General features: G+C 36.5%; 1 protein-coding gene across 1 annotated transcript in view; it reads left to right on the top strand.

The window, feature by feature from the left end:
* The window catches only part of SPATA5 (spermatogenesis associated 5), a 343990-nt gene that overhangs the window by 75153 nt on the left and 251596 nt on the right, over positions 1-17241 (top strand). Inside the window, exon 11 of the mRNA XM_052654754.1 lies at positions 6798-7007. Coding sequence (XP_052510714.1) covers positions 6798-7007 — 210 coding nt within the window. The remainder of the gene's footprint in view (positions 1-6797; positions 7008-17241) is intronic.

Raw genomic sequence — 17241 nt, 5'->3', positions numbered from 1 at the left:
CCCCATGGACTGTATAGTCCATGGAATTCTCCAGGCCAGAATACTGGAGTGGGTAGCCTTTCCCTTCTCCAGGGGATCTTCCCAACCCATAGATCAAATCCAGGTCTCCCACATTGCAGGTGGATTCTTTACCAGATGAGCCACGAGGGAAGCCCAAGAATACTGGAGTGGGTAGCCTTTCCCTTCTCCAGCAGATCTTCCTGACCCAGGAATCGAACCGGGGTCTCCTGCATTGCAGGTAGATTCTTTACTGAGCTATGACGGAGGCTAGTAACTTCATACAAAATGAAGTGTATGAAGTTTTTAAAAAGTAGAATGTAAAGTTGTGTTTATATTATGCACAGGCACAGGCATTTGAAAGACTAGAAAGTACTACCCCAAAATATTAAAAATGGTTCTTTTTAGGTTATGAGGTAACAGGTAATTCTTACATTGTCCTTCATAATTTCTTATAGGTTGTACTAGCTATAAGAGCTATAATACCTTTCCTCATAAACATATGAGGTGGGAATTGACATAAGTCTTTCATATATGCCACCTTTTCCAAATTTCTGTCCTCCTCATCTCACATATTTAAGAATGTTAACCTTTTTATTTTTTCAGTAGTTTTTATATTACTTTGTGTGTAGACAGATGTTTTATGTCTTTAGCCAAAGACTATGTCTTTTAGGATACTTTCCGTATTCCTCTTTCTAGATTAAAAATATTTGAGGACATTATCTCACTTTCTTTTGTGCCCTTACACTCTCTAAGACAAGTTGAGCACAAAGAAGACATTAAAGCTTATTGAATTTATTTCCCTTTTAAATTTCTCAGTGCAATTGGAAACTAATTCTTTAATTTCCAAATGTATTTTTCTCTCTTTTAATGTAACTTTCAATTATACATTTCCCTAAGTCTGAATCCTTACTGTTAAGCTTGACTTCATTTTCTTTTTTACATCTCCTCTCAAAATCTAATTATTATTAAGACTCATTGATTAGCCTTATAAGATAAAGTTTAATATAATTTTAATCTTTTTTCCTCTATAGTAATGCAGATAACCACAGTCTCTTCTAAGAATTAGTGTAGAAGCCTCTCCTCCCCATCTTCCCAGTTTTAATCCCCACTCTACCTTATAACCACAGTGCTCTTCTGGAGATCTGATCACGTCATTTTCCTTATTAAGTTGCTCTTCATTGCTCTCAGGATAAAGTATAAATTTCTTGATGTTTTATGCATCTTCAGTGTTTGATAGCTTCATATGTTGGCTGACTTCTTTTGTTTCTCTTCTCCTGGTCTCAATTCTAGCCACACTGAATTATCTTTATTTCTCCTAATGTTTGATACTTTTTTTTTTCTTTTCACACTTTCTCTTTTCCATGGCATTTGCTGTTATTTTCAGCTGTTCATCAGATCCCACTTCATATGTCACTTCTGAAAAGCTTTTCTTAACCATCCATTTAAACTCTGTGACTACATAGAGGTACATATGCTACATTTTAGCATATACCAGGCTTTATAGTAATTACATAACTATGGAAATATGCCTTTTTAAGGAAATATTCCATCAAGTCAGAAACTCAATATGGACAAGTATTATTTTGTCCCTAGGAACTAGCATAGTATGAATAGGCATTTAAACAACATTTAATAGATTGATTGAGGTTTTGCAGATGACTTTGCTTCTATTTTCCTGAAAGGCTAGAGTTTCTGATATAACTTCCTGCTTTCCTGCGAGTCTTAAACTTACCTTTATCTTTTTACTCTCCTTCCCTGTCATTGCTTGGGAGGATAAATACTTCACTGAAATATAAAATGAAAAACATAAGTGCAGTAGAAGTAGAGGAATATGAACTATCTTTCAAGAAGTTTAGCAGTGAGAAAGAAGGGGAATACAGACGTTAAGTAGAAATAATATCAACGTAAGGTTGCTTTGAAGCATAGGGAGAAATGGGAAATATTTGTAGGCTGAGGAAAAAATACAGATTCATGTTGATGTATGGCAGAGGCCATCACAGTATTCTAAAGTAATTATGCTCCAACTTAAATAAGTAATTTTTAAAATATTTATATAATTAAAGCAGGAATAGAGAGAGACAACTGGTGAAGCAAGAGACCCCAAACATCAGGAGATAGGAAGGGGATGGCTTTGTTTCACTTCAGGGCAATGGACCAGCACTTTGGTATAGACGACTAGGCCATGCAGTGACCTTGTTGTTTTGGCCTGTTGCATTTCCAGTGAACATTGAATTTTCTGGTAAGAGCATCTTAGTTTTTCTTGAGAAACAAGCCTTCTCTAGCTTTTGGTCCAGCTGACACTGATTACTTCTATTCTCTGATCTGTAACTAAAGAGATTATTTTTATGCTGTGGATTTCCTTATCTTATATTTTGGTGATTTCCATGTATGTTTCATGGAGGTGCTTCAGGAGTTTAATATCTGATATTGGGTTCTTTTAAATGATTCTTTTTAAAGATTTTTTGAAAGGCTGATTAAAAACAAAATATACTCAAATGTATTAAATTTTATCATATTGAAGATTATCAGATTATATTTCTAGTTATAGTTTCATATAAATCTGAGAAAACCATTTTCCTCACCATTTATAAGCATACCATTGAATTTTGTTTTAAATGCTATTGATTAGGAAGGATGTAATTCTATACTAACTTTTAAGAAAATTCTATCTGTATATGTGTGCTTATGTAAATTTTTGTTATTCAGTCGCTAAGTTGTGTCTGACTCTTAGCAACCCCATGAACTGCAGCACACCAGGCTTCCCTATCCTTCACTGTCTCCCTGAGTTTGCTCAGACTCATTGTCCATTGAGTCACTAATGGTTATCTCATCCTCTGTCACCCCCTTGTCTTGCCCTCAGTCTTTCCCAGCATCAGGGTCTTTTCCAATGAGTTGGTTCTTCGTATCACATAGCCAAAATATTAGAAGTTCAGCTTCAGCACAGGTTCTTCCAATGAATGTTCAAGGTTGATTTCCTTTAGGATTGAGTGGTTTGATCTCCTCACTCTCCAAGATCTCCTCACTGTCACTCTCAAGAGCCTTCTCCAGCACCACAGTTATAAAGTGTCAATTATTTGGTGCTCAGCCTTCTTTATGGTCCAACTTTCACATCTGTACATGAATACTGGAAAACCATAGCTTTGATTATATGGACTTTTATCGGCAAAGTGATGTCTCTGCTTTTTAATACACTGTCTAGGTTTGTCAAAGCTATTCTTCTAAGGAGCAAGCATTCTGCTAAAGGCTTCCCTGGTGGCTCAGACTGTAAAGAATCTGCCTGCAACACAGGAGACCTGGGTTCCATCGCTGGGTCAGAAAGATCCCCTGGAGAAGGGAATGGCTACCCACTCCAGTATTCTTGACTGGAGAATTCCATGGATAGAAGAACTTGGCAGCCTACAGTCCATGGGGTTGCAAAGAGTCGAAGATGACTGAGTGAATAACACTTTCATTTTTTCAAATATTCTTCTGTAGTATTCAAGGTATAACTCAAATATGCTTCAAGGCATGGTATAGCTGCTCCTCATGGAGCATGTTCTCCAACAGAATGTGCTGTTCTCATTGCATAGGTACGATAATTGCCTAGCAACAACTGAATGGGTATCATGCAGCATCATATCATTTGAAGTCATAAAAGTTGCTTCTCTGACTTATGTGTTTATGATAGTTATAAACACAGCTTTTATCCATTAGATAACATACATACCCTCCCTCTCTATATGCATGTTTGCATGTGTGTATGCACGTATGTGTGTGCTGTGTGTACATATATATGCCACTTCTGAAAGGGATAAAAATAAAAACTACTGATTGAGTTAAGCAACTATCCAATAACCACATTGCCAGATCTACTGATCATTTCTTCTTAATTATCTCTAGTTTCTGATCTGTAAATTTTTTGATAGTTGTTGACTACCATTAACAACTACCCATCAGGGTATGACAACTCTGCTGTATTCCTGTTATAGCAGGCTTTGGCTACACAAATAATAGTTGCCGTCTGTGATTAACAGTCACTTGGATTCCACTGATGATAGCTACATGTTTTTAAGGTAGTAAGATCATGTGCACTAATCTTAGGTTTAATTTTAGTTTTATTAATTGGTGAAATCAGCAATCAGTTAGGAAAAACAAAGACAAAATCCAAGGCTGATGATGCTTCAGGAAATATACACATATTCCTCATGGCTTTAAAATGGATGAACTGGTTGAAATAGCAAACGGCGTTAAGATTGTTTTTCTTGTTCAGTCGTGCAGTTGTGTCTGACTCTTAGAGACCCCATGGACTACAGCACAGCAGGCTTCCCTGTCCTTCACTATCTCCCAGAGTTTGCTTAAACTCATGTCCATTGAATTGTTAATGACATTAGGTATTAAGAGACCTAAAATGTTCATGCCTTTTAATCTAGTAATCTCACTTCTTGAAATAAATCCCAAGAAAGCAATTTAGAAAAAAAAAATAATTAAATCTTATCTCAGTGTTATGGTCGATAAGACAGAATTATCCTGGTTCTGTGTACAAAAAACAAAAACAACAGAAAGAAAGAAAGAAAGAGAGAAAGTGAAGTCGCTCAGTTGTGTCTGACTTTTTGCGACCCCATGCACTGAAGCCTACCAGGCTCCTCCGTCCATGGGATTCTCCAGGCAAGAATACTGGAGTGGGTTGCCATTTCCTTCTCCAGGGGATCTTACCGACCCAGGGATCAAACCCAGGTCTCCCACATTGCGGGCAGATGCTTTAACCTCTGAGCCACCAGGGAAGCCACAGAATCCGCCCCACCAAAAATGCAAATTTATTTGGAAAAAATAATCTTTACCTGATAGTAACAAACAAAACCTATCTCTTTTTTGTTTCTATCAATAGATTATTTGTTTCTGACTTTTCTTCCTCTTTCTTTTCCTCTTTCCTCTTAAATGTAGGTAGCATCCATTGACCTTCCTTTTACCCACATCTCTCTTCTCATGGTTGGCAATTTTAGTTGATCTCATGGTTTCTATTGTTTGTAGGTGGATAACTCTGAAATCCAACATTTCAACCCTATTTTTCCAGAGTTCCATTTGTGACACATATTCGACTCCATTTGTGATATGTATTCAATTGTGAATATATGCAACTCTGTTCAGTTCAGTTCAATCGCTCAGTCATGTCTGACTCTTTGTGACCCCATGAATCGTAGCACGCCCGGCCTCCCTGTATATCCCCCCAAAACTCTTACTTTCTCACCTACCAATCATTTTTACTGTGGTCTATATTCTTACCAATCCATCTTGAAATCTTTAGCTTCACATTCTCCTTCTTTCTTTCACTGCCTTCATAATCCTCAGCTGTAGACCTGCAGTATTTTTCTGGTGTGTCTTCATCATTTCCATGTGATTACTGTAGTTCAGGCTTGCCTTTTTTTGGTGGGGGGCAAGGTTCTTCCCTGGTCACTCAGCTGGTAAAGAATCTGCCTGTGTTACAGAAGTCCCTGGTTTAATTCCTGGTCAGGAAGTTTTCCTGGAGAAGGGACAGGCTACCCACTCCAGTATTCTTGGGCTTTCCTGGTGGCTCTGCAGTGCGGGAGACCTGGGTTTGATCCCTGGGTTGGGAAGATCCCCTGGAGAAGTCCAAGGCAACCCACTCCAGTATTCTGGCCTGGAGAATTCCATGGACTGTATAGTCCGTGCATAAAGAATTGTACAGGCCTGAGCACGTTCATTTTCACTTTGCTTTTTTTTTTTTTAAGAATGTTTGTGATAGATCCTTAATTGTTCTATCTGAAGACACCCTCCTCTCCAGTGAATCTTGTCAGAGAAGTCTTTCTGAAGCACAGATCAAAGCATATTGCTTTCTAGATTTAAAACCTTCAAAGACTTCTAATGAATAAAGAGATTTCTTGAGCTCCATCTAGTCTTCAAGGTTATCCACTAGATGGCTTGAATTTGCCTTTTTTTTTTTAGAAAAAAGAACTTTCTTTTCTTTTTTGACTTCCCTCTCAAGTGTTTTTTTCTCTCATGTTCTTCATGTTTCCTTGTGAGCCTTTCATAATTTTTTGACATTTCCCTATTTTCATATTTCTGGATTTCATCCATGCTTCAAGAGTTGGCTTTCAGATTTACCTTCCAGCTGGGAATAATCTTTTCTTCCTAGGAACTCCCAAAGGATTTTTCTGTTTCTTTGTCATTGTGCTTAGTATACTTTGCATTGTACTCTGGTTGTGTATATGTGTGTTACTGATATTTGTTAAGTTCTTTAGGATCTGAATTTATGTCTCATCTATTTCCTGTGTGCTTTATATGGTATGTAACACACATTTATTAAGTAAATAAACATAAAGAGCTCTCTTGTTTGGGGAACATTTTGAGAAGAACAAAATTTTGAGGATTCTTATTAATATACTAAAGGCAGAAAAGATTATATGTTCCATAAAGACCTACAGAAGTGTATTTGAAAGTAATTTTGCTTTCAAGAAAATATTTTTTGCTTTCAAGAAAAGAAATATAAGAAATTAGATACGTAGATTTGACCATGAATCACTGATTCAAACTATTTTCAAACAGATGAAAGCTAGTTTTTAAAGGCATATAGAATAGAATATAGACTTAACAGTATATTAAATTGTTTAAACAGTTACTTACACAAGTAAGACTTGCAAGCAGTAACATTTTGGTTTTCTTTAGTATTTCTATAATATGCAGCTCACATTTTATAAACTCCTAGCTCTTGTTGAAAATTTTTTAAGGAAATTATTGATTTTTAAATAGTTCTGTTTTCTTCCTTGTATACATATGTTTTAAATTTTTTCTTTGTTTCACAGGTATCCTGGTCAGATATAGGAGGACTGGAAAATGTCAAGCTGAAACTAAAACAGGCTGTGGAATGGCCCTTGAAACATCCTGAGTCTTTCACCCAAATGGGTATTCAGCCACCCAAAGGAGTTCTTTTGTATGGGCCACCTGGATGCTCTAAAACAATGATTGCAAAGGCTTTGGCCAGTGAGAGTGGACTGAATTTCCTGGCTATAAAGGTAGGGTTTAAGTTTATTAAATTGTTACTCTCTCTCCAGCAGCCCACCCCCCCCACCCCTGATTCCTACCGTTAGGAGAGCATGGACCACCCTCTTAAGGAGTAGTTGAATTTTTTTTTTTTTTTTTTTGCAGTTAATGGCAATATAATATAGGGAGATGGGAGATAAACAAATTAGTGCCTATAATCAGCAAATCATGGTTTAGTTTCTTGATTTTCAGTATTTCTTACGGTCACCCATATGTAATAGAAACTGATTTTCTTTTTTTCTACATTTTTAAATTGTGCTAATCACTTTTGCTGAACCATGACTTAAATATGAATTTAATTATGAATTTAATAAATTTAATATTTATAAACATAATAGTTTCAAAGAACTCAGATACTTTATATGGAAAAAATAAATTAAAAAAATATTTTTCTAGTCAGAAGGTATATATATTGTTTATATTCTGAAACATACACACACATATTGTTTGTTCACTGCATGCTAAGTTGCTTCAGTTGTGTCTGACTGTGCAACCCCATGGACTCTAGCCTGCCATGCTTCTCTATCCATGGGATTTCCCAGTCAAGAATACTGGAGTGGGTTGCCATGCCCTCCTCCAGGATATGTACACACACACACACACACACACACACACACACACGTACACACACACACGTACACACACACACGTACACACACACACATTTGTATGTAAAGCCTTAAATTCATCTCTGTAGACTTTATCACAGAAATACATATTTAAATATGTTAACCATCAAAGTCATTTAGAAAAAAGGCACATGATAATTTATTTTGATGTCAGGGAATTTTTTTCATAATAAAATGTTTTCTGTCTTAAAACATTGAAATCATTGGCAGTTTTCGCAGTTAGTTTAGTATAAACATTTCAGAAGGTCAGTCTTTTATTAATACTTTACTGTTGATTCTTGAACACCCTAAGTTTGAACTGTGTGGTTTCAATTATACAAAGGGTTTTTTTTTTTTTTTTACAGTAAATACTATGATATTACATTATCTATGGTGGATTGAATTGGCAGATATGGGGGAACTGTGTATATGGAGTTATAGTAAGTTATACTTAGATTGCATGGAGGATCAGAGCCCTCACCCCCTCATTTTTCAAGGATCAGCTGTACTTTTTGTGGAATGTTATTTAGATGTATTTAGGCTGTTTTCTTTTTAAGAATCAGTATCATCACAGTCACTAGTGTTTGCCTGTTTTTTTTTTATCTTGTTGAAGATATTGGATATGGATTTGGAGAGGGGACCATTTTCACTATGATTAGTAATGCTGACTCACAACCATAGTTTTAAGGGTTGCAGTTTTAAATGTTGGAGTAATGAGTGATTTTGAAATTTCCAGAGACATCTTGATTTCTCTTTGGTCCTTGTTCTCTTATCTTGTGAACATGGCCATTTTATTGGCATTTCCTCCTTTTTTTTTCCCCTGTCATCTTCATTTCTCTATGCTTACCTTCCACAACTGTATAGTCATAATTTTTGAATTTTTCCTGTGTACTGGATACCTGAAACTTATTTAATGAGGACTTAGCTCACAGTTATTTACACTTGAATATCAAGGAAGAAAAAGCATATATATTTCCTTACAAATTAGTATCTCACTCTTCTGTGATTGAAGATAACAGTTGCTACCAGGACTGCTTTCTGGCCTACCCTAGGATTACTTAGAAATATATTTATTACAATTTTTGACTATGAAACCTTTCATAACTTTATAGTTTCACTTTGGTCTTTTTTCATGGTGAGAAAATAGTGAAAAGATTTTTTGTAAGGTTTATCTTGGACACTGTTCATATAAAATAACCATGTGTTAACTTATAAATGCCTTTCACTAAGTATTTAATTCTTTTAGGTCACATATACAAAAGATACATGATGTTAAGAAATTTTCTTCATAAGTTGAGTGTGTATTTTCTTAGAGAGGGTTACATATCCTACTTATTAATTTTTATTTAACGTGGACTTTTATTCATTATACAATTTCGTGTACTTTGAAGGTATTAATCAATTTTTGAATCTGGGTGGAGGATATAGTTAATGAACAATGGATGTTCATTTACTGTTCTTTCAGATTTTCCTATCTGTTTAAAAATTACAAAAGAAAAAATTAAGAACACAAAAATAATTTGCTTTTCTATGCATTTTCATTGGTTCTTTCATCTTGGTCTGATTAATTTATGAGAAAAGTTAAAGTAGCTATGGGCTTCCCAGGTGGCGCTAGTGGTAAAGAACCTGCCTGCCAATGCAGGCGACATAAGAGATGTGGATTTGATCCCTGGGTCGGGAAGATCCCTGGAGGAGGACAGGGCAACCCACTTCAGTGTTCTTGCCTGGAGAATCCCCATGGACAGAGGAGCCTGGCGGGCTACAGTCCACAGGGTCACACAGAGTTGAACACAACTGAAGCGACTTAGCATGCACAAAATAGCTGTATCATATAGTTTATGTATGAGGAAATCAAGTTAAAGAAGTTAGGGATTCATGTTGTATTCTTGCAAGTTTTGTTTTCCTGTGAAAAGTTGTCTCATTTTCAACATAGATATTTGTTTTCTATGAGATTTAAATATTATAATTAAATTTGAACTTACTGCAGTGACAAATCTTACACATTTTGAAAGTGACCAGAAGAAAATAGATACCGGTATTGGGAGACCTAAGTGTTTTGGATATATTGGAAAGAATAAATTCCCTAACACTTTTTGCAATGGTGATTACCTTTAATTTCCAAGATATAGAGTTTTAAAACTTTAAATGTTTCTTTCTGTTAGTTTATGAAAGAACCCTTTAGCTCCCCCTGTGCATCTTTTCTAAACAGTGATTACAAGATTTATATTCTACTCAGAGTTAAGTCTTCACCTTGGCTTGTGTGGGCTTTTAATATCCTTTGGCATCCGTATGTGTTTTTGTACAGACTGTAGCACTTGACATATGCTTAAGTTTGGTTTGTCATCTGGGTCAATTACGTCAAAATATTTTCCAGTTGAAATTTCCTCTCTGCTTCTTTCTTGCTTTTTGTCTGGAGTGCTACAATAGATTAATTACCGTTGAATAGCTGGGCTACTTCACTTTATGAAGAACTGTTACTGATTCTGGAAGAAGGGGGGTTAGGCCTCTGACAGGGATTTTCGGCAAGTCCTTTATGAACAGTATTGGCAAGTATAAGAATATAATGAACCTAGTGTATTCTTGACTTTTGGAAGAAATTTTTTCTGATACATCTCTCATAGAGGAATTGTCCAAAATATATCCCATTTTCAGAAAAACAAACAAACAAAAAAATACAACCCTGTATTTTATTGAAATCAGTGCACAATTCAGAATAATTACTATTGTCCATTTAACTAGATGCCCTACTATTATTCTGTTACCAAAGGTACAAGTTAATCTGAACTGTATAAATTCCATGTCTATCTTTAAGCTTTTTTAAAAAAACATGTAGGCTAGTCTATAAATCATAGAGCTTTCATTTTACAGATACTACATGGAAAATTGCATAGATACCTCTTTTATATACAAAATGCTTTAAGATTAGTTTCTAGGATGACAAATAAGAATAGTGATGTTTAAGAAGGTGAAGTGACTTTTCCAAGTCAAAGAAATGGTGATAGAACCGAAATTTGATCTCAGGACTTTCTGACTCCAGAGTCTAAGCTCTGAACCACTGTATAATACAATCTTCCTTTTTTTTTTTTTAAATAAAACTAGTGTCCAGTATTTTTTTTCATTAATTACACCAAGTTACTAGAGAAGGTAGTTCAGGCAGTTTCTATAGGGCAGGTTCAGAGACATGGAAAGACATTTCTGGGACCTAGTTTAAAAAATAATTTTGCTTCTCAAGGGCAAAGAAAACTGAATAAAATAGCATGGCTTTGGAGTGGAAGTTGGTTGAATTAATAAGAAAGGGTAAGCACTGCCAAAGAAACAGGAATCTGATGAATTAAATGGAAGTTCAGGAGCAAAGGCTACAGGCTGAATAATGTAGAGCTTGAAATTTACTCATTAGAATATAATTTGTGCCCTTGAAATTGAGTGTGTTACAATGAAAAGAGCATGAAGCTGGGATTCAGATAGCTTTGGTTCAGTTTCTAATACTAGCACTTTTTAGGTCTATAGCCTTAACAAGTTCTCTAAGACTTAGTTTTTTCACCTGTATAGGCCTTTGGAGAGAATTACATTAAAAACATAAATGAAAGTTTTAGAGGGCCTAACTACTTAATCCTGCATATAGTTATGACTTCCTTACCGAGGATTCAGTGTGGAAAGGAGGGAATCGAAGAGTTACTTGGTAGTGGAGAAACCTCCCTCAGCCAGGTGATCAGGGTTAACATCATTAGGATTAGTCATGTTGTTAGTATGTACCCTTGTATGTATGATGTGATGAGAATGGTACTTTATTCCCAAGGTCTTCCTCCCAAACACTCACAACCCATGTTTACCTATGAGAAAAACAGCAGGCAAACCCAAATGGAAGGACATTAATTCTGTAAAATACCTGACCACTACTCCTGAAACTGAGTTGTGTCTGACTCTTTCAACCCCGTGGGCTGTAGCCTGTCAGGCTCCTTTGTCCATGGAATTCTCCAGGCAAGAATACTGGAGTGGGTTGCCATTTGCCAATTCCTTCTCCAGGAGATCTTCCTGACCCAGGGATTAAACCCTGGTCTCCTGCATTGTAGGCAGATTCTTTGCCAACTGAGCTATGAGGGAAGCCCCTGAAACTGTCAGGGTCATAAGGAAAGTCTGAGAAACTGTCACAGCCAGAAGGAGCCCAAGAAGACAGAAGAGTGAAATATACTGTTGTGGTTTCCTGGGTATATCATTACTGTTTCATTGGTTGTAACAAATATACCATATTAATAATATATGATAAGAATAGGAGAAACTGAGTGTGTATTGGGGTAGGAGTGAATATATGGAAAGTCTTGGTAGTGTATGCTCAGTTCTTCTATAAACCTTGCATGAGTGCTCAGTTGTGTCTCATTCTTTGCTGCCCCATGGACTGTAGCCCGACAGGATCCTCTGTCCAAAGGATTTTCCAGGCAAGAATACTGGAGTGCCATTTTCTCCTCGAGGGGATCTTCCCGACCCAGGGATTGAACCCATGTCTTCTGCATTGCAGGCAGATTCTTTACCACTGAGCCATCAGGGAAGACCTCTGTAAACCTTAAACTTTACCAAAGAAAAAGAAAAATCTGTGAATTTATTTAAGTATTAAGGCCAGTATCACAGATCGAGCCATATTATGACCTGACTGAGTATAACTGAAGTTTTAAAGGCCAGCTCAGATTTTTGTATTGTGCTGTACATGATGGGTGGAATGCATGGAAGGACAAGAATCATGGGGAGATTGTCAATTCCTTGGGTGAGGGCTTTGGAGGAGACCTGTTCATCACTCTCCTATTCATGTTCCCCAAGTTAGCGGAAAGTTATTGAGAAAAGCCCTTAGAGGAGGTTGGCTGGAGAAAACTGGGTTTGGGGCTGCTATGAGCTTGGCTGTTTCAGTTCTCTGTTGAAGCCAATAAAGGTATGTTAGTTCTGGCCCCAGACCCAGACCTCAACATTATAAAGAATACTTGCTCTTAGTGTTTTAGTTATATTTTTTCTTTCACCTTGGGTGCAGATTCTAATTTAGAGTCTCACCAGTAACTATGTCCAATTCCATGCCTTTTGTGGACCCTAAGTCTTTATTCTCGTTCTACAGGTTTTTATTGCTATTTGGGCTCCTCTAGAATGTGAAACCATTTGTTTCTTTTTAACTTCTGTTAGAGTTGTGTTTTTTTTTTTTAATTTAAAATCTCCGTTATGTCTCCAAATAGGGTTGTCTTATGTGCCCCATACTCTTTGACAGTTACTGACATCAGAGTTAAGGATGTATACTTAGTTAGTAATGTTTAATGCTACTAGGGAATAACTAATAGTTCTCTATTTTTCTTAGGACAGATAGAATAGTTACTGATCCATGGTCAGAAGCACAAAGTTATGTAGGAGTTAGATTGAATTTACTTAATTTTTTAAAAATTTAAATTTATTTATTTTAATTGGAGGCTAATTACTTTACAATATTGTATTGGTTTTGCCTTTGTGCACTATATGTGCTGCCATGTTAAAGCTGAGATATCATATATTAAAACCATATGTTAATGAATTATTTTTTTTAGTTGAGTTTGTATCAAATTGATGTCTTGACATGGAAGTATTCTATAACATTTGGCTAAAAGAAAAAAATGACAATGTATAAACAAGAAATAATAAAACCTTTAGTATTTGGAATCCAGGAAGACCTAGAGAAATATAAAAGAAAAGAATGCTTTTACATTTCCAGGAAAGAGAAATAGAATATTTAATAGAAAACTTTGTTATTGTGTTAGTTTAATTTTTTACTTGTGGATTTCAGCTGAGAGAGATTGGTTATTTTTTTCCTTCTTTTAAATCTCCTTTGAATGAAATTTAATTCATGTCTATAACACTTAAGCTATTTGTAAATATTTTACTTTGTAGCAACAACTCAAATATATATTAAGCACCTTCTGTGTGTCAGGCACTATACATGGTAAATGAAGTGGTTAGAAGGGTTTCTTGCTACCTACCAAAACTCATAATTTAGTGAGAATAAACAAATGAAGTAGCAAAATGATTAGCGTTTAGAATCTTGATGATTAATTGTATTGAGAAATGAGAAAGAAGTTAAAGGTGATTAAAATTTTGCTTTTAATGACTGGCAGGTCATTAAAACTACACTAACTCTAGGAAGAGTTAGCGGATGAGGAAAAGTAGGTTCGAGGTGGGAAAGCAGGTAACATTTGGGATTTAGACTTGTGGAGTTTGAAATGCCTTTAGAATAGGATGACAGAGATGTCTAAAAGGGTGTTGACCACAAATTTGTAGCTGAAGGGGGCTTCCCTTTAGTTGAAATGGTAAAGAATCAGCCTGGAATGCAGGAGACCCTGGTTCAATCAAGGGAGGGAAGAGCCTCTGGAGAAGGGAATGACAGTCCACTCCAATATTCTTGCCTGGAAAACTCCACGGGCAGAGAAACCTGACGGGCTGCAGTCCATGGGGTTGCCAAGAGTCAGACATGACTGAGCGACTAACACTACTACTTCTACTACTATTTGTAGCTCAAGAGAATGGTCATTTCTAGGGATGAAAAAATGGAAGTTGAGACCTCACGTTTAAGATTCTGTACAGTAGTCAGTAAAGAAGATTGACAGCGATGAGAGTGATCAATAATAATATAAGGGATTTTTCCGGGGCCAGGGAGTGTGCACAGGCACACTATAGCTAGCTGAACTGTAGTCAGCATGGTGCCCGCATTGTTAAGTTCCAAAGAAATGTGTCCTTTTCTTTTCTTCAATGAATGAATTGTGGGGAAGGTTTGTGTTATAATTTTTGAGAGAACAGTTTGGATTCTTTTCCTTCCTTGTCAGCCGCTCTCACTTTTTTAGATTTTTTTACTCACCCAGGCATTTCTTGCCTAGTACCTAATGCCAATTTTCAAACTCTTTGAGGTACCTTCCCAAAGTGGCCTTTTCTGTGTGCTAATGCTGTACTTTTTACTAATTTTCAAGATCCTTTACTCACATTTCTATATGTAATTCTCCCTCATGTGAGTTTGGGTTTTTATGAGCTTATTCCATAATATTTAACCATAGTTAACACTTGGGTTAACTTGCCTTCCCTAGACATTTTGGAATTTATAAAAGCTGGATATGAATTGTAAAAGCCAAAAGTAACAGGCAGGTGTCAGACACATTTAAAAGCCCTTGAGAAGACTGGGAAAAAGCCCTTGAGAAGACTGGAAAAAACCCAGTAGTGATTAAAGGGGCAAAATTGGAAGAGCATAATCTATGACTACTGTACTTGAATTTGTGGCTGGAATGGTGGAAAACACTAAAACAAAGAGATAAGTCAGGTTTAGTTTCCACTAGATTAATAGAACAGTCGGACATATTTTTACATGTATTTATGTTATTTTTGTTGTTTCATGAATTTAAGCACTTGAAATCTTTGTCATGGAGAAATTAAAACTAACACCCCAATTTATGGTAATTTTGGTGGGTTTATTGGTCACCCTTATCAATGAGGCACTTATCTAGTCAGGTGAAATGTGGCAGGACTATCATAACATAGTTATTTTGGCAAGTAAAACTAGAATAGAAATAACCTTATCTAGTTTCATCAATCTTATCTATTCTAGGGATTTATTATTCCTTTTTTTTAAAGTTAAATAGTTTATTAGGAAATGTGAGACTCCATATGTATCTAACCCTTGTAAGTAGATACTATTAGTCTCTCAAAACTAGTTATCAATAAAATTCTTTTTTTCAAAGTAACCTATGCTCAGTTCAGTTCATTTGCTCAGTCATGACCAACTCTTTGTGACCCCATGGACTGCAACATTCCAGGCTTCTTTGCCCATCACCAACTCCTGGAGCTTGTTTAAACTCATGTCCATCAAGTCGGTGATGCCCTCTAACCATCTCATCCTCTGTACTCCCCCTCTCCTCCCACCTTCAATCTTTCCCAGCATCAGGGTCTTATCAAATGAGTCATTCTTGGCATCAGGTGGCCAAAGTATTGGAGTTTCAGCTTCAGCATCAGTCCTACCAAAGAATATTCAGGACTGATTTCCTTTAGGATGTACTGGTTGGATCTCCTTGCAGTCCAAGGGACTCGCAAGAGTCTTCTCCAACACCACAGTTCAAAAGCATCAGTTCTTCAGCACTCAGCCTTTATAGTCCAACTTTCACATCTATACATGACTACTGGAAAACCCATAGCTTTGACTAGACAGACTTGTGTTGGCAAAGTAATGTCTCCGCTTTTTAATATGCTGTCTAGGTTGGTCATAGCTTTTCTTCCAAGGGACAAGCATCTTTTAATTTTTTTGCGCAGTCACCATCTCCAGTGATTTTAGAGCCAAAATATGTAGTCTCTCACTGTTTCCATTATTTCCCATCTATTTTCTATGAAATGATAGGACCACATGCCATGATCTTAGTTTTCTGAATGTTGAGTTTTAAGCCAACTTTATCACTCCTCTGTCAGTCACTCTCATTAAGAGACTCTTTAGTTCTTCTTCACTTTCTGCCATAAGGGTGGTGTCATCTGCATATCTGAGGTTATTGATATTTCTCCTGTCTGTCCTTCAATACTGTCCTTCAATAATTATTAATTAATAGTTTATTGGAAGTGAGTGACAAAGGTTATTCGTATTTCTACTGGCAATCTTGATTCTAGCTTGTGCTTCATGTAGTCTGGCATTTCACATGATGTACTCTGCATATAAGTTAAATAAGCAGGGTGATGACAATATACAGCCTGACATACTCCTTTCCAGATTTAGAACTAGTCTGTTGTTCCATGTCCAGTTCTAACTGTTGCTTCTTGACCTGCATACAGATTTCTCAGGAAGCAGGTCAAGTGATCTGGCATTCCCATCTCTTGAAGAATTTTCCAGTTTGATTCACACAGTCAAAGGCTTTGGTGTAATCAATAAAGCAGAAGTAGATGTGTTTCTGGAACTCTTGCTTTTTCGATGATCCATTAGATGTTGGCAATTTAATCTCTGGTTCCTCTGCCTTTTCTAAATCTAGCTTGAACATTTGGAAGTTCACGGTTCATGTCCTGTTGAGATCTGGCTTGAAGAACTTTGAGCATTACTTTCCTAGCATGTGAGATGAGTGCATCCAGTTGTGGATGTGACTGGTGATGGAAGTAAAGTCCAGTGCTGTAAAGAACCGTATTGCATAGGAACCTGGAATGTTAGGTCCATGAATCAAGGCAAATTGGAAGTGGTCAGACAGGAGATGGCAAGCGTGAACATCGGTATTTTAGGAATCAGTGAACTGAAATTAACTGGAATGGGTGAATTTAACTCAGATGACCATTGTATCTCCTACTGTGGGCAAGAATCCCTTAGAAGAAATGGAGGAGCCATCATAGTCAACAAGAGAGTCCGAAATGCAGTACTTGGATGCAGTCTGAAAAACGACAGAATGATCTCTGTTTGTTTGCAAGGCATACCATTCAATATCATAGTAATCCAAGAATATGCCCCAACCAGTAATGCTGAAGAAGCTGAAGTTGAATGGTTCTATGAAAATCTACAAGACCTTCTAGAATTAACACCCAAAAAAGATATCCTTTTCATTATAGGGGACTGGAATGCAAATGTAGGAAGTCGAAATACATGGAGTAACGG

This window comes from Budorcas taxicolor, chromosome 17 (assembly GCF_023091745.1).
Source record: "Budorcas taxicolor isolate Tak-1 chromosome 17, Takin1.1, whole genome shotgun sequence".
In the NCBI taxonomy this organism is placed as follows: domain Eukaryota; kingdom Metazoa; phylum Chordata; class Mammalia; order Artiodactyla; family Bovidae; genus Budorcas; species Budorcas taxicolor.
Note: the sequence above shows the minus strand (reverse complement) of the source record. Positions and strands in the feature narration are given on the sequence as shown.